The following is an 18442-nucleotide window of genomic DNA, read 5'->3' as shown; positions in this document are numbered from 1 at the left end:
TCTATAATTCTTTATATTAGCAATTTATAATGCTTTCAACGAACTATGCAATGCATATGCTATTAACAAAGAAAAAACTTAAAAATAAAGTATATTGCACAATTTGAACATTTTGGCCTTAAGATATTCAGTGTAGGAAATAATATAAATATGCTTTATTCAAATTAAGTTTGCTTTTTATGTATCATTACAGTATTAATTTTACAACATGCAAAATCAAGAATGTACACAGATGTTAGCTGGCTTTGGCAAAGGCTGCAACACCAACACAATTCTCACTGACCAGGCCAAGGATATCACTGTACTCAGGGACCAACCTTACAGGACAAATGTTGCGAAGGAATTAGAGCCCGTGAGCCATCTTGGTGCCAGACCTATGCATAAAAGTACACTGATACTGGAAAAGACACCTGTTGTAACAGATTATACAAGCTCCTATAACCAAGTAAGCTCCCTGGTAGCCATTTTTAGAATTTACAGAAGTAAATTTTGGTGACAATTAAGTCTATAATAACCATAGCATTGACTGTTCTTTGCTTAAAACACGTTTACTTTTCAATTCAAATCACTTTTATTCAATTCTGTTTTTTTCCTCCAATTTTCTCCCCACAGCCCACAGGCACAGGGTTGTGAACACTACTTAATGAGTTGCATAGTTCAACCCATGAGATTGTCACCATGATCATTTTTACAGCACTATTCTTTTTCCATGAATGAACATTCAAAAGTGTGCTCACTGTTTAAATGTTAGAAGCAATTTTTCTTTTAGCCACACACTACAGAAAATCCTACACCAAATAACAAGCATTCCCCTAGGAGCCACACTGCCACTAATGACTAGGAGACTAAAATTGACCTATTTATAAACCCATGATAACAATCAACGAACATTTTTTTTATGTTAGTGCTACTTTGAAAAGAAATCATGGGCTTGGATATTAAACATGGAGGCGGGAAGAGACCCAGTTAAGGGGGGCGGGGGTGCGGGGGGGGGGGCGGCGTGGGGTTAATCGGACCGAAACCTGGAAGTGAAGTGAGCGGGTCAGAATCTGCAATCTCAACTTAATTGAAGCAATAAACAACTTCTTCCGGATTTCGTGTCTCCAAGCTGTGCAGCGAGCATAATGCACCCCCGCATGACGCGATTTGAAGTCCACTGTTTAAATGGCCAATGCAAAAATGGATTTTGGAGGAGAAAGGAGGAAGTGAAGCCGTGGATTCACACAGAGCAAGGCTAGCACCCAGGTGCACAGATGCTTCCTTTGAAGTACTACTTGGTGCAGTGAAACCAGGAGGGAATTACCACAGTGATGGGAGGAAGAAATCTGGTTCTGCTGCCAAGAAAGCATGACTGGAGGTGACTGAGGAGGTGAGCAACAGGAACATGGTGCCCTGGTCTTGGTTGCAGTGCAAGAAGTGCTTTAATGACCTAACCAGGTCAGGAAAAGTGAGTACAATTGCTGATTCACCCACATCCTGTGGTGTACAACACCCCCCCCCCCCCCCCCACAGCTCCCGCCTCACTCTGTCTTGCCCTCCAGAAGTAGTCCAGCTCACAGATGCATAGGAGGATGCCATGGAGATTAGTAGCACATCTACAGCCCTCTCAATCGGAGATGGAGAGACTGGGAACTCGCAGATGCCTGGTGACAGAACTTAAGCATCTTTCACACATGTGATGACTTTATTTCATCAATGACTGACTGAACTATGAGAAGACTGAGTATGTTGATTGGCAAGATTGTTACTTTGCCAGGACTAATTCATATCTCTTTTGTCTTCTAGGGCCTTCATGTGTACAAAAAGAATCTACAGAGATGAATGACAATGATTCCTCAGGACGTTATTCCTTCTGAGGGTGCAATGTGACACAACACACAGTCATGTACCAGTGCAGATACTCGCACTTCGGTGGGTCCTGTTACACAGTAAGTTGGATTTTCACCTGGTGATTCACAACTCACAAGTGAGCACAAGCAGACACTGGTGGCATGGGTAGATGTGGAGAGTCCACTTCAGAGGGCGCACTCCTCTCCAAGCTCTGCTCAACTGGATACAGATGCTGAACCCTGGGGGCCATCGTTGAGAATGAGAATGATTGAGGCATGGCTGCAATTTTGCGAGGTACTGGGAAATGTGCCACGCACTCTCTCCACAATAGCTGAGAGGATGGAGGAGTCTAACTCCAACATGAGTGGATTGATGTTACGCGTAATTCCGAGACTGTCTGCCATGGAGAGAGTGGTCGCCTCCATGGAGCTTCATGCATGTCTCTCAAATGAGTTTATGCAGGCCATGACCAAGGACGTGCTGACTTTGGAAGCCAGCATGCCTGCCGCCTTAAACAGGGTGACAGATACCTTATCCGTGGCCTTACAACGCAGCACCGTGCACCAAGCTGCTGTCCAGCAGAGTGGTAGGAGTGATGTGGCGCTGGCCCAGTAGAGGGATGATGGCAAAAGGGGACATGAAAGTGGGAACTTCACTCAAAGCACTCCCATGTCTCACCCATTGCCCTCCCCTCAACCAGCACCCGACATGCTGCCTCCTCTCCCAATGGTCGAGACTGCCCCTCCGGTGCAGGTGGAGCAGTCTTTGGTGGGGCCCTCACGGGTTTCAAAACCGAGAAGTCGTAGGCCTAGAGCATCTCAGCAATCATGGCAGGGATCTGGGCAGCCTGCCTCTACCTCTGCTGAAGCCACAGGGGATGCACTGCATAGAAGCTTTAGGAAGCGTCAGTTCAAGCAATTGTAGTTCACCAAGGATGGCACATGGATGTTTGAAGAAATGTTGTGTTAAGTTTCCTTTTTTTATGTTGGCACATAAAATTTATTGATTAGCACCACTTCCATGTCTTGCTCATTATTGCATCCCAAGTGCCAGATCGCCCTTTCATTTACTTCATGATGAATGCCAATACGTGACGGTACCCATTGGGTGCATGTGCAATGGGTGTATGTGTGGTTGAAGGACTGTTTTGTGCAAAGTGAGAGGGGAGGTGGTGGGAGCCGGCCTAACTATATCAATGTCTCTTTTGTCCCACTCTGACTAACAGAGCCTGTGAGATATGAGGGCATCCCCTTTAGCAATGTACGTGGTTGGTCTGGCAATGGGTGCCCCATCTTCATATTGCTCATCCTTCTCCTCTTGTTCCTCATCTTCATTGTCGTAATCACACGCCTTCATCGTCCTCTGCCTCTAAACCTCTCTGCTGCACTATGTTGTGCAGGACACAGCACACCACCATGATTTTCGACACCCTCGCTGGTGTGTACTGAAGGGCGCCTCCAGACCTATCCAGACACCTGAAGCGCATTTTCAACATGCCGATGGCTTGCTCAGTGACACATCTGATGGTCCTGTGGCTCTGGTTGTAGTGCTCTTGCGCCTCGTTGGTGGAGTTCCTCACAGGTGTCATGAGCCAAGTTTGAAAGGGGTATCCCTTGTCTCCTAGGAACCAGTCCTTAAGTCTGTCTCCTGGTAGAAGAGGTCTGGAATGTTGGACTGGCGCATTATAAACGCGTCATGACACCTGCCAGGGAATCTGGCGCACACCTGCATAAACCTCTTGTGGTTGCACAACAGCTGTGCATTGATGGAGTGAACCCCTTTTGGTTGATGAAAACTCCTGGTTCATATGGTGGTCCTCGGATTGCCAATTGTGTGCAATCGATTGCACCCTGCACCTTTGGGAAGCCAGCCAGAAAGGCGAAACTGACTGCCTGCTCATTCTGGCTTTTTCTTTGTTGTCACGGGGAAGTTCACATAAGTGGGCGCCCTGGCAAATAACCCTTCCATTACCTGCCTTATACATTTATATGCAGATGACTGACACACCCTGGACATGACACCGGTGGCGCACTGGAAGGAGCCAGAGAGAAAGAAATTGAGGGCAGTGGTGACTTTTACTGCAACAGGCAATGTGTAGCTACCAGGTCCAGCAGGGAGCAACTTTTCTTCAAGGAGACTGCAGATGTCAGCGATCACCTGCTGGCTCAATCTGAGCCTGCGTAGACACTGCTTTTCAGATAGGTCCAGGAAGCTCAGCCTCTGTCTATAGTCCCTCTCACGTGGGTAGTGTCTCCTGTGACCTTGGCCTCTCAGTTGCTCCCCTTTCTGCTGCTCTCCACTCAGCTCTTTGCTGTTCTCCAGATTTTTGTTGTGCACCTGCAAATCCCAACATAGCTCGACGTCACTGCCGTGGATCATCTTTTTCCTTCTCCTCTGATGTCCTCTCGAATACATCCACTGCATCCCACCCCATCCTGATCTTGTCAGTTTGAAAGGCTCCAAAGTTTTTAATAAGCTGTCTCAACACAAGAACTCTCTGCCAAACATTTGCCAGAGGGAACTGAGACACCAGCTGTAGTAACTGAGCTTTTATTCAAATGGAGCAATCATGAACTGCAGCTCAATCTCACCTCCATTTCACTGGCGAGATTCACGAGCCCCAGGAAACCCATGCTGGAGACATTAAATTTAAAGTTCAGTCACATTCAATTCAGAAACGCTTACTTAACGTCTCACAGGGACTTTAATTGATGATTAAATAATCGCCCGCCTGAAATCATTAAGGTCCCGACTGCGGCGAGTAGGTTACTCACACGCATCCAAACACACCTTGGTTAAACCAGGAAGTGGGCGAGTGGAGCCAGGTTGCAGTTACGCTCCAAAAATCAATGATTTTCACTATCCCACTTTCCCACCCCCAACCCACCCATCCTTGGGGGTTAAAATTCCCCCCACGATGTCACTGTTTTCTACAGCACCTTATTCTGAAGTAAATGATTCTCAATTTTATTAAATTTGCATTAATGTGAAACTGTTATTTTTATTTGTTTCTGTTTTTATCATTACATTAAAAAAAAACACATTGATCCTGTTAGATACAATTTATTAGCCAGTGCTTATGACTTACTTGGGAACGGGTTAGCCTAGTGGGTATATAGGGTACCAGATTTCCCACTGCATTCCACCTCTATTTGGGGCTGTAGTCAGGGGGCTGGAGTGGAAAATGGGACAGGGGCTTCACCCATTTTAATGCCTGCCAGATTTCCACGATCATTTCCGGCTGAAGTGGAAGTGCCCAGCCTATTTTTTGGACAACTGCATTCACACGAAGACATGGGGAAGTCATCCATCCCATTTTCTGTCAATTCCACCTCATTTGCACTCCGTGGTTATCACAATCATATAAAACAAGCATTCATGTTGCTTGGCACCGGGGAAGTGATCGGGGTAAATTTGAAGAGCTGAGCACACGTAGTTCAAAGCTTTGCAGATATTTCTGTTCGTTTGCTTCTGCCAGCCACCTTACTATCTGCCATTCTACCATTTGCTGTGGGACAACCATTCCCCCTGCATCAGACAGGACACAATAGGCTTTGGGCAATTCCCTTCTTTTCCTTTTGGAAGAAGAAGAGCAATGGAAGAAGGCCAGGCTGGTGGGGCTGCACAACAGCAGAATGGTACCCACCCACTTACCGTTCGGCACCCTGAGATCAGAGTATACAGGCAGAGATACTCTTATTTGTATTTGACTGAAGAGCAATACCTGGGGAGGCTTAGCTTTACAAAGAAAGCTGTCATTGTTATGCCACATGCTGCAAACAGACCTGCAGCCACATCCACTATATAAATCGCTTTTCCAGTGGAAGTTAGGATCACCATTGGCCTTAATTTCTGTGTCCTAGGTAATGGGAATATCTGTAACGTAAAACAAATATCTATGCACAGATGCATCAAGTCATCGATGATGCATTGTTCTCAATAGCTACCAACTTAATTAGCTTCTCCATGGATAACAAGCATAACATTACAGATTACTGCCATTTTACCAAGTAGCAGGATACCACAAGCCCCAAAGAGTCATAGATGGTACCCCTATGGCCATAGGTACTCTACATCAATGATCTGATGTACATTAACAAGAAAGGATACCATTTATGATTGCCAACTTTCTCAGATTGACCTGGAGCCTCCTGGAATTAAAGGTTAATCTCCTGGACACTCTTGCGAGCAAGCCAGGAAAAATATCATAGAGGCATTTTCTTCTCCCATTTTGCTCCAGCTGAACTCGCAACAAACAGCGGGGATGCCTACTCCAGGATGCAATGCAGCCTTGGTGCATGTGTGCTGTAACCAGTAAAACCATGCGATAGATTGGTTTTTGAAGCACAGAGGATTATGAGTATTGTAGCCACCATTATTAATGGATTGACAGGCCGGGCAACCAATGTTGTGCAGTTGTGTGGAGGCGAGGTGGTTGGAGGTGGGATGTCACGTGATGGAACCTCCCATAACACAGTCCAACCAGAGTTGGCAACTCTAATACCACTGTCTTAACTGGAAGCATGTTTGTGACCAGCAACCCACAATCATGCACGTGCTCACTTCCTTGGAAGCTGCCATAATGCCTTCATTTTAATGAACTTTGCAGTGTCACCACCCTTTAGCAAGGCAAGTCTCTGGGTGACCCTTCAGAGATAAAGGCTATCCTCTACAGTCTTGGCTGATGACATTGGTGCGATTTCTATAACTCCAGGTGAACTGCACTATAATGAGATACATTTATTCACTAGAATCATAAATTAACACACTATCGGCATGCTGAAAGTACACTTCAGGCACTTGGATCACCCAGAGGCATCCTGAGTATGGCAGGGGCTTTAAAGATCGTCATGGTGTTCTGCATGATGCACAATTTTGCCCCATTAAGGAGCAAGGGCATCAACATTGCAATGCTTCCATTGCAAGAAACATTTGTGCCAATCTGATTTGGGAGACTCTCTTGACTACCATAGCTGGTCACTGCATGAACAGTCTGTCTACATCTTCACCTTTCTCACCACAAATACGCCATCATCTACAGACCCTTCTCTTAGCACATCAACATACACAGCTTTCATTTTTGCTGCAGACCCATGGCAGAATTAGACATGGATGAGGGAGTTGTGTCTCAAGGCAGCTCAGCATCCATATCCCCCAGCTGCCTCACTCAATTGACCCATACAGAGCAGGCTCAGGTGGCCACCACAGTAGCAGCACTGCAAATGGCCACCTTCCGATCTATACCATCCATGGTTTGTGGGCAGGTTGAGAAAATGGCAGTACTGGTTGCCATAAAAATGTTTTTGGGTCCTAACAGCATTGTAGGACCTTCATTGTAATCTATTCATTAGGCATCCATCAATTTTGGGTGGGAGCACTGGCTGCCTAAATCGAGGCCCGCTGAAAATCGCAACAGGCGGACATCTGGTGGTAAATCAGTGACTTTTTCTTTTCGATTTTCGTCTGCATACCCATCTGTTCAGACTGAAATATGGGGTGATAGGCAGACAAAAATTAGTCCTTTGTTCTGAAAGTGGAGTCTAATAAGTCTAGCAGCACAGCTTTAAGAAGCATAGAAAATGGTTTCTCCAGTCTGTGCACCTGCTATGTAGTGTGTGCTGCTTATACAGGTTTGCAGCAGTAACATTGTGCAAGTGGCATAAATTAGCAGGATTTGTGGGGCTGGGATTACCCGCCCACAAATGCATGAAATTAAGACCTATAATGAGGCTCGTGTTATGGAGTAGTGTGAACCTCCTACTCCCCCAGAACTGCACAAGTAGAAAAGCCTGGACATGTTGACAGTGTGTATTAGGCACAAGGCCTCTGCTGCCAGTTTACCGTTATCCCTATGCCTGGCATATGCCTGGACCACTGGCACAGCAGTGGAATTTTTACCTTTATACATCTTAATACTTGCATTACTGCTAGTGGATCTCCTGTGGTGCTTCTCAGGTGAGTTAGTTGTAAACAATTTTACAACACCAAGTTATAGTCCAGCAATTTTATTTTAAATTCACAAGCTTTCGGAGACTTCCTCCTTCCTCAGGTAAATGTTAGGACAGCGTTGCTCTTGATTGTCTGCTGTTTTTCTATTGCTTCTTTTTTTGCATCTCTTTGTACTCTTTTCTGCTTCCAACTCTTTCTGTCTTCTCATCTGCTTCTTTCTGTGTAATCTTACTTCTGCTGTTGCTTTTCTTCTTTTATTTTGGATAGTAGGTCATGGGTAGGTGGTTAGGCTAAGCACTTAAAATGTATTTAGAGTTTGTCTTTCCTCTTCGCTGCTACCTATCATACCCTTCGACCCATGATCATTGCTGTGCCACATCTCCATGAGTTGTATTTCTATCTCCACCTGTGCCTCCCTCATTACCCCCTCTCTCCCCTTCCCTCTGTCCCACTGTCTTGTTTCTCATCATAATCATTACGGTCTGCCATTCCCTTTATCCCCTAACCCTTTCCGCTTGTCCTAATGTCTCTCCCAATGGCCTGGGCTGTTTTTGTCAGCAGATCTTATTTCCCCTGTGCCCTCTCATCATTTGTCTTTATTACTCCCCTCTTCAAAACTTTAAAAAAAAACTAAAATCCTGAGGTGGGAAACAAGTTTTGAACATTTTAAAAGCACTTAAAGTGCTTATACTGTAGAATGTTCTTTTAGATTTCTCATTTTTGACTGATATATTTTATTTCTTTCCCTAGTTTTATACTAGTCAGAGAATTCAACCTGTAATCAAATGTTTTGGTTACCCTGGTGAGATAAAACACCTGGGTATGAATATGGATGTAAAGGAACAGATAACTACACACAAAGAAACCTTTTATCAAAAGGAACTTGTACCAGTAAGTTCTGGAACTTGATTAGTAAAGAGATGGTTGTGCTCGAATAAATGTATTAGAATATTGTATATTTAATTATTTGAAATCACTTGTTGCATTCTGATCCACCTTTATTTGTTAATTGGATTTGCCTTTCAATTATATTTTAAGATAAATATATAAATTTTTGTATAAACTCTGTTTTAAGTATATGTCATTTTTTCTGATCCATACCCAAATATTACCATTGAAAATAATAATGGAAATACTGTGATGTTTAACCCATATAAATGTACTGTGAGGTCTTTAAGCAATCTTAAATTGCCCTATTAATCTAAATAGATCTAAGGAGGATTGGAAGATTGTGGTCAGAGCCTCTGCAATTTCCACCCTTACTTCCCTCAGCAACTTAGGATGCATCCCATCCGGACCGGGGGGCTTTTCTACTTTGAGCGCTGCCAACCTTTTAAATAACTTCTCTTTATCTATTTTCTTTCTATTTAATTTCTCTACTGCCTGACATTGGCAGTATCCTCTTTAGTGAAGACAGATACAAAGTACCCATTTAATACCTCAGCCATGCCCTCTGCCTCCACAAGAGTTTTAGGTTTATTTTCTCCATTTTTTTTGTAGTTCAGTTTTAAATTCTGATATTTTCTTCATTATATGTAGTATTTTAGCCTTTAGTCTGTCCTCTCTCCTTTGAATTTAAAAGTGAATTTGGGCTTTCCCCCAAATGGTTTTTGTGCTTGCCTATTAATAATCTTGTCTTCATTGTGTCTGTACAATAAGTGGCCCATTCACAAGTGAGGTACTGAAATCCCTGGCACAGAAACAATAGTAATGTATAATAATAAAATGTACTAACTGTGAATCAATTTAATTCTTAGCCCCCAAATCATGGCTTGATATGTGGGCCCACCTGTGGACCTCCCACTACACACCTCCTCTTAGTCCCAGGCAGGGGAGGGGAAGAGGAAAGGAAAGTGTGAGAGGAAGAAAGAAGGGGAGCGGGAGAGGATGGGTAGAGCAAAGAGAAGGAGGAGGGAGAGAGGAAAAGAGGAAAGGGGACAGAAGACGGGTAGGGGACAGGAGAAGAGAGGATTGGGAAAGGATGAGAGGGTAAAGAGAATGAGTCAGAGAGCAGGGGAGAGGACTAAGGGACGAGGGAGGGAATGGAAGGAGAAGGAAGGGGGAGAGCAGGTTGGGAGAGAGTAGAGGAGAGGGAAGGAGGAGAGGGAAAGAGGACGGAAGAAAGAGGGGAGAGCACGGGAGGAGGAAAGAAGATGGGGAGAAAGAGAGGAGAGAAGGGAAGGTGAGGAGAAGAAGGAAGGTGAGGAAGAGAGGGTGAGGAAGGGGAGAAAAGCAGGTAGGAAAGGGAAGAGAAGAGGAAGGGTGAGGAGAGGAAAAGGTAGTGATGGAGAGGTTAGAGGAGAGTAAGGAATAGGGAGAGGAAGGGAGAGGAGAAGGTGGATGGGAGGACACAGAGGGGAGGGGGAGGATGGTTTGAAGAAAGATAGGAAATGGAAGGGTGGGGGAAAGCAGAGGAGATGATGTTAAGGGGGAAGGGAAGTAGAGATGAGATGAGAGGAAAAGAGAACGGGAAGAGGACAGGAAAGAAGGGATTAGGGGAGATGGGAGGAGAATAGGAGGGGAGGGAAATAGGAGGAGAGGTGACGATGAGGGGAAAGGAGGTGCAGAATAGGGGAGAAAAGAGCATGAACAGAGGAGGAAGAAGGGAGAGAAGGATGAGAGGAAGAGCAGGGCAGGGAGGGGGAGAGAAAGGCAAGAGAGGGGAGGGGTAAGGGAAGGAAGGGTAACGGAGAGGAAGAGCAATAGAAAGGAGTGGGAGAGGAGTCGAGTGGGAAAGTAGAAGAGGACGGGGAAAGGAGGGGAGGAGAGAAGGACAGGGAGGAGATGGGAGGAGAAATGGGCAAAAAGAGAATGGGAAGGGAGAAGGGGAGGGTAGTGGAGGAGGAGGGAAAGGAAAAGAAGATGGTGAGAGGTGAAGGGAAGGGGAGAGCAGGTGAGAAGAGGAGTGGGGAGATGGATGGAAGGGAAGAAGACAGGAGGAAGAGAGGTAGAGAAAGGGGGTGGGAAAGAGGAGAAGAGGGAGGGAAGAAGAGAATGTAAGGAGAAGAGTAGAGGGGGAGAGAAGAAAGCAGGAGGCAGAGAAGAAAAGGGGAGGAGCCGGGGTCGGAGAGCTTCAGGAGAAAAGGAGAGAGAGGAAAGCAGAAGAAGAGGACTAAGTTGGGAGAGGAGTTGGAGAAGATGGGAGAAGGAGGATTGGAGCAGGAAGGAGGTGAGGATGGGGATAAGGGCATGGAGAGACATGGGGGGAAGGGGTGATGGGAGGGAGTGAGGGTGGGGGAAGAAAGGGGAGGGAGGGAGGCAAGATGGTGAGGAGGGGAGATGGTGAGGGAGGGGAGAGAAGGGGAGAGGATTGGAGAGGAGAGGAGGTGACTGATCGGGCTGAGAAGAGGAGAGGAAGGGGCCAGGAGAGGAGAGGAGTGGTGCGAGTGGGGAGAGAAGGAGAAAGTTGAGGGAGAGGGAGTAGCGATAGCTGGAGAGGGTAGTGGAAGGAGACAGGGGAACGGAGAGAGGGAAGGGAAGAGGGATGGTGGAAAGGGAGAGGTAGGGAGTGAGGGAGCAGGAGAGGAACAAGAGGAGAGGGGAAGAGAAAACAGGTGGACAGGAGGAGGGAGAGTGGAAAAGGGAGGGGGCTTGATTTATTTTAAATTATAAAATTTTTAAGTATATATTTACAACTTTTGTTATTTATAGTTAATATACAACAATGAAAAAGTCTGAACTCATATTTATAGCCATTTTAAAGCCTTTTTTATATATATATATCTGTAAAAAAACACTAGGTTTTAAATTCTGATATATGCTAAACTATTTTATATAAATGGAGGAGAGCAAAACTTCAATGGGAGCAGAGAGACTGACATCGAAAACAGTACTTGAACTTGCTGTGACGCCTGAGGGGCATCCAGACAATGTTTTTGGAGCAGGGTAGTAGAAGCGAGATAGGCCCAGATGTGGCACAAAAAGGCCTACTGGGAATAGTGCTCTGCTGCAGTGGGCGACACAGTCGTTAAGCGGGACTGGGGCTGAGAAATACGACCAGCAAATGACCAAGAGTGGCTGTGCATGTGGCACGTGGATGAGTGCTGGGATGGGATTGTGGAAAAACTGCACTTCGTCTTGATTTCCCACGAGCAATGCCACGGCAGATTATTTAGCCCCATTCTCCAATTCAAAATATATCCTTACTGTCCCTTTCTGTAAGCCATGCAGTGCTTTTATTTTATAATAACAATGCTGTAAGGAATTGCTGTATCCTTCTGAGTCTCAGTTATCCTCAGCATACCCAGAAAATCAATAAGCAAAACTCCTTTAAATGGAACCTATTATTAACAGTCCAGTTTGGTGGGGGAGAAGAGTTATTCTTAGAAACTTTGCTTTCACAAAATTCTGTCTTTCTTCAGTGGTTTAATTTTTTTTCCATTAAAAAATTCAAAATTGATGTAAAAGCAGGACACGAGTAGGAGAATCCTATAACTAGGAATCATAATCTTAGAATTTATGATACTGCTGGTTAAAATGAATCCAGGAAAAAAAAATTCACAGAAAAGATTATGAGAATGTTTAACACACTGCCCCAGAAGGTCATAAATGCAAAGCAAATTAAGGTGTTTTAAAGATAGATAAATAACTTGCTTGGGAAGTAAGGGTATTAAAGGATTAAAAAAAGGGACAAAAAACATAGAGCATACTTGATTGGGCAAATTCCCTATTTCTGTTCCGATGTGAGTCATCCAGAAAAAGGAAATGTGATGAACCTCGTGGTCACAAGCTTCTTGTTGCAGTAGTGCAGGCAGAAATTTTAAAATCAGATTGATGTATTTACGGTGAACTCCCAGTGAGAATAGTTTGTTTTTTATTAATTTTTTTTCTCTAATTTTTGATGTTTTCAACATAACTACCAATTTCAACGTTTTTATTGGTTAAACCTGAAAATCTGCAATATTATGCTTAATTTTAAATATATCTTTTATACACTTCTTTAATCTATTTATTTTGCTAACATCAGTGTATCCTGGGAGAAATGCAACTTTCAAACAATTTTTAAAATTTGTTTTAATTCTAAAAGCGCAGCATTCTGAACAAAGCAGTTGTTGAAAATCGGACAAAAAGTACTCGAGGCCAAGCAATGAAAGAAATAACCAACCCTACAAGATCCAGCCAAAATTACTCCACGTCCTACTCTTCTATACACAATATCAGATACCAGCATCCACCCTGTGCTAATATTCCTGAATTTCGTCCAAAGAGGCACACTCACAACATCATTACTGGTATGAATGTGCTCCCGTCTGATTTGTGTCTTTAGTCTTTTTAATCTATAGACTGGTACAGTTAAAGGCTAACTGTGTAGACAAATAATATTCCAATTTAAATATTAGCCTAGAAATTATTGTTTGCGATATTATTATATGAACATATAATTTTAGCGGAGATACTAAACAGTTTAAAATAAACAGTTAACAGACCTCAAAGTAACAAACAGAACAATGTCATAAGAATGCATTATGTGCTCACTCATTAATATCGCAATCAGTAATTTCTAGGCTATTATTTGGGAAGCCAAATTAAATTGTCTTTAATGATCAGGATTTTTCATAAAAAGATCAGCAATTCAAAATTTACCCCTTTATATATATTTGTCAGTTTTGTACGGTTGACCTCAAACCATTATACAACCATCCAGTACTCATGGTCAGCAAGCAGACCATGTAGGTATTTATGACGCACGTATGCCACATAGAACCATAGATGTTTACAGCACAGAAGAAAGCAATTTGGCCCATCAGTGGGACTTTTAACTCCCGGGCGGGAAAGCATCCACAAATTCTTTTAGAAGGGAATTAGAAAGTTGCTTGAAAAAGAGGAATATTGAAGGGTGTGAGGAGCGAGCATGAGTGGGATTAAACTAAGTGCCTAATGGAGAAAAACACTGATGGGCTGATTGGCCTGTTTCTGTGCTGAAATATTCTATGATTCTGTGGTTTATAATAAAAGTTTTCTATTTCTTTTTCTTGGGATGTGGGCAACGTTGGCAAGGCTGTATTTATTGGCCACCCATTGTTGCCTTGTGAAGGTGGTGATGGGCTTTTCCCTTGAACTGCTGCTGTACTTGTGCTGATGGTGTTCCCTTGACAGTGTTAGCTAGAGAATTCCATGATATTGACCCAGTAACTGTGAAGGAACAGCAACATACAGCCAAGTCAGGATGATGTGTTACTTTAAGGTGATGGCATTCCCACAACATTGCTGCTCTTGTCCTTTTTGGTAGTAGAGCTCATGAAGGATGGCGGTGCTGTTAAAGTAACCTTGTGAGTTGCCGCAGTGCAGGATGCAGATATAGATTATACATACTGCAGCCACTCTGCCAGTGGTGCAAGGGGTGGATATTGGTGGGGTGCTAATCAAGCAAACTGCTCTATACTGGATGGTGATGAGCTTCTTGATATTGTTGTGCTTACATCCATCCAGGCAAGTAATTATTCCATCACACTCCAGATTTGAACTTATAGATAGAAACATAGAAACATAGAAAATGGGAGCAAGAGTAGGCCATTCGGCCCTTTGGGCCTGCTGCGCCATTCAAAAAGATCATGGCTGATCGTCTAACTCAGTGCCCTGTTCCTGCTTTTTCCCCATATCTCTTGATCCCTTTAGCATTAAGAAATATATCTATCTCCTTCTTGAATACATCTAATGACTTGGCCTCCACTGCCTTCTACGGTAGAGAATTCTACAGGTTCACCACCCTCTGAGTGAAGAAATTTCTCCTCATCTCGTTTCTAAATGGCACACCCTGTAACCTGAGACTGTGACCCCTGGATCTGGACTCCCAAGCCATCGGGAACATCCTCCCTGCATCTAGTCTGTCTAGTCCTGTTAGAATTTTATACGTTTCGATGAGATCACCTCTCATTCTTTAGATGGTGGAGAGACTTTGAGGGGTCATGAGATGAGCCACTAATTGCAGAATACTTAACCTCTGCCCTATTCTTGTATTCACCGTGTTGCTTTGGCTGGTCCAATTAAGCTTCTGGTCATTGGTGATTCCCAAGATGTCGATAACAGGAGACTCGATGATGGTGAAAGTCAAGAGGAGATGGCTGGGTTTTCTCTTGTTTGAGAAGCTCATTACCTGGCATTTATACGATGTGATTGTTAGCTGCCACTTGCCAGCCCAAGTCTGGATATTTTTCAGATCCTACTGACGGCTGGTAAAGGCTGCTTCATTATCATAAAAGTTGTGAATGGAGTTGAACACTGGAATCTTCAGCAAACAGCCCTGCTGTTGATCTTATGACAGAAGAAAGGTCATTGATTAAGCATCTGAAGATGGTTGGACCAAAGACACTTCCCTGAGGAATCCCTACAATAATGTCCTGTGACAGCGATGATTAGCCTCCAACAATCACAGCCATCATCCTTTGTGTTAGGTTTGACTCCAGCCACTGGAGGGTTTTTCCTTTGACCCACATTGACCACAATTTTGCTAAGGCTCCTTGGTGCCATACTCGGTGGAATGCTGCCTTGATGTCAGGGACAGTTACTCTCACCTCTCCTCTGGAATTCAGCTCCTCTGTCCATGTCTGCATCAAAGCTATGATGAGGTCTGGAGCCTAGTGATTTCTGAGTATCAGTGAGCAGATTATTGATGAATGGGTATTGCTTGTTGGCACTATTGCTGATTCTTTCCATCACTTTATTGTTTTTTGGGAGGAGGCTGATAGGTCATTAATCGGCTAGGTTAGATTTATCGTATTTTTTGTTGGTAGGACATATCTGGGCAATCATAGAATCATAGAAATTTACAGCACAGAAGGAGGCCATTCAGCCCACCGTGTCTGTGCCTGCCGAGAAAGAGCTATCCAGCCTAATTCCATTTTCTAACTCTTGGTCCGTAGCCTTGTAGGTTATGGCACTTCAAGTGCATATCCAAGTACTTTTTAAATACAATGAGGGTTTCTGCCTTTACCACCCCTTCAGGCAGGAAGTTCCAGACCTCTTCCACCCTCTGGGTGTAAAAGATTTTCCTCAGCTCCCCTCTAATTCTTCTACCAATTACTTTAAATCTATGCCTCTTTGCTAAGGGAATTAGGTCCTTCCTATCCACTCTATCAAGGTCCCTCATAATTTTATCCACCTCAATTAAATCTCCCATCAGCCTCCTCTGTTCTAAAGAAAACAACCCCACCCTATCCAATCTTTCTTCATAGCTAAAATTCTCCAGTCCTGGCAACATCCTCATAAATCTCCTCTGTACTCTCTCTAGTGCAATCACATCTTTCCTGTAATGTGGTGACCAGAACTGTACGCAGTACTCAAGATGTAGCCTAACTAGTGTTTTATACAGTTCTAGCATAACCTCCCTGTTCTTATATCCTATGCCTCGACTAATAAAGGAAAGTATCCCGGATGCTTTCTTAACCACCTTATAGAATAGTAGAAAGGTTACCGCATGGAAGGAGGCCATTTGGCCCATCGAGTCCGCGCCGGCTCTATGCAAGAGCAATCCAGCTAGTCCCACTCCCCTGCCCTATCCCTGTAGCCCTGCAAATTTTTTCCTTTCAAGTACTTATCCAGTTCCCTTTTGAAGGCCATGATTGAATCTGCCTCCACCACCCCCTGGCAGTGCACTCCAGATCCTAACCACTTGCTGCGTAAAAATGTTTTTCCTCACGTCACCTTTGGTTCTTTTACCATTTGACCCCATTTCACTTGACCCCAAGTCAAATGAAGTGAAATGGGTCAAATGAAGTCAAGTGAAGTCAAATATCTACCTGTCCTGCTACATTTAGGGATCTGCGGACATGCACTCTAAGGTCACTCTGTTCCTCTACACCTTTCAGTATCCTCCCATTTATTGTGTGTTCTCTTGCCTTGTTTGCCCTCCCCAAATGCATTACCTCACACTTCTCTGGATTGAATTCCATTTGCCACTTTTCTGCCCACCTAACCAGTTCATTGGTATCTAATCGCAGTCTACAGCTTTCCTCCTCACTATCAATTGCACGGCCAATTTTTGTATAATCTGCAAACTTCTTAATCATGCCCCCTACATTTAAGTCTAAATCATTAATATATACCACAAAAACCAAGGGACCTAGTACTGAGCCCTATGGAACCCCATTGGAAACAGCCTTCCAGTCACAAAAACACCCTTCGACCATTACCCTTTGCTTCCTGCCACTGAGCCAGTTTTGGATCCAACTTGCCACTTTCCCTTGAATCCGATGGGCTTTTACTTTTCTGACCAGTCTGCCATGTGGGAACATGTCAAAATACTTGCTAAAATCCATGTAGATTACTTCAAATGCGCTAGCCTCATCGACCCTCCTTGTTACCTCCACAAAAAATTCAATCAAGTTAGTCAGACATGATCTTCCCTTAACAAATCCATGACTGTCCTTGATTAATCCGTGCTTTCTAAATAACGATTAATACTGTCCCTCAGAATAGTTTCCAATAATTTGCCCAACTCCGAGGTTAGGCTGACTGGCCTGTAATTACTAATCTATCCCTTTTCCCCTTTTTAAACAATGGTACAACATTAGCAATCCTCCAATCCTCCGGCACTACCCTGTAGCCAGAGTGAATTGGAAAATGATGGTCAGAGCCTTCACTATTTCCTCCCTTGCTTCTCTTAACAGCCTGGCAATCTTCCACATTACCAGGTAGATGCCTGTGTCATAACTGTACTGGAACAGTTTGGCTAGGAGAGTGGTTATCTTTGGAGCACGGGGTCTTCAGCACTACAACTGGGATGTTGTCAGGACCCATAGCCTTTATTGTGTCCAATGCACTCAGACACTTCTTAATGTTGTGTAGAATGAAATAATTGGCTGGATGTTGGCATGGTGGGGACTTCGGGAGAAAGCAAAGTGAGATTTTCCACCTGGCACTTTTAGCTGAAGACATCTGCAAATGCTTCCGTCTTGTCTCTTACACTCAGATGCTGGGCTTCACCATGGTTGAGGATGCCGATATTCATCGAGCTTCCTCCTTCTGTTCATTGCCTGATTGTCCACCATGATTCTCAACTGGATGTGGTAGGGCTATAGAGGTTTGCTGTGATCCGTTGGTTATGGGACTGCTTAGTTCTGTCTATAGCCTGCTAATTTTGGTGTTTTGCATTCAGGTACCCCTGTATAGTACCTTCACTAGATCCATACTTCATTCTAAGATATGCCTTATGTTGCTCCTGGCTTAACGGTGATTTTGGGGTGAGGAATGTGTCGGGCCATGAGATTACAGATTATGGCGGGATACCGTTGTTCTGCTGCTGATGGCCCACAGCAGCTCATGGAGTCGAGCAGTATTTTGAAAACAATCTTGTTACGATCACAGAAAAATTAGTAATATCTTTGCAAATACTGACCATGAGGACTTGCTTTGTGAGGAATCACAAAACAGCACAGTCTACCACACCACAAGGGGTCTAGCAGCATCTTTTTTTTATTGTCGTGATGTGAGCATCACTGGTCAGCCCAACATTTATTGCCCGAAGATGGTGGTGGGCCAACTGAATGATTTGCTAGGCCACTTCAGAGGGCAGTTAAGAGTCAATCATGTTAGTGTGGGACTGAAGGTTTCCTTCCCTAAAGGACATTAGTGAAGCAGTTGGGTTTTTACAACAATCCGACAGCTTCATGGTCACTTTTGCTGATACCAGCTTTTTATTTCTAGATTGTTTTTTAAATTGAATTCA

The 18442-nt window shown here is 44.0% G+C and overlaps 2 protein-coding genes across 4 annotated transcripts in view; one reads left to right on the top strand and one right to left on the bottom strand.

Moving 5' to 3' along the window:
- Window positions 1-18442, bottom strand: part of rps15a (ribosomal protein S15a) — a 130489-nt gene that overhangs the window by 21379 nt on the left and 90668 nt on the right. The gene's annotated exons all lie outside the window — the stretch shown is intronic.
- Window positions 199-18442, top strand: part of LOC137340920 (uncharacterized) — a 41101-nt gene continuing 22857 nt past the window's right edge. For 2 of the 3 annotated variants that reach the window (XR_010966906.1, XM_068003728.1), the window contains exons 1-3: window positions 199-445; window positions 8530-8670; window positions 12806-13010. Coding sequence is in view for 1 of the 3 variants with exons in the window: in XM_068003728.1 (XP_067859829.1) it covers window positions 209-445; window positions 8530-8670; window positions 12806-13010 (583 nt within the window). In the remaining 2 variants the exon portion in view is untranslated. The remainder of the gene's footprint in view (window positions 446-8529; window positions 8671-12805; window positions 13011-18442) is intronic. The other variant, XR_010966907.1, reaches the window with a different exon arrangement.

This window comes from Heptranchias perlo, chromosome 22, assembly GCF_035084215.1.
Source record: "Heptranchias perlo isolate sHepPer1 chromosome 22, sHepPer1.hap1, whole genome shotgun sequence".
Lineage (NCBI taxonomy): Eukaryota > Metazoa > Chordata > Chondrichthyes > Hexanchiformes > Hexanchidae > Heptranchias > Heptranchias perlo.
The sequence above is the reverse complement of the archived record's forward strand: the minus strand, read 5'-3'. Positions and strand labels throughout refer to the sequence as shown.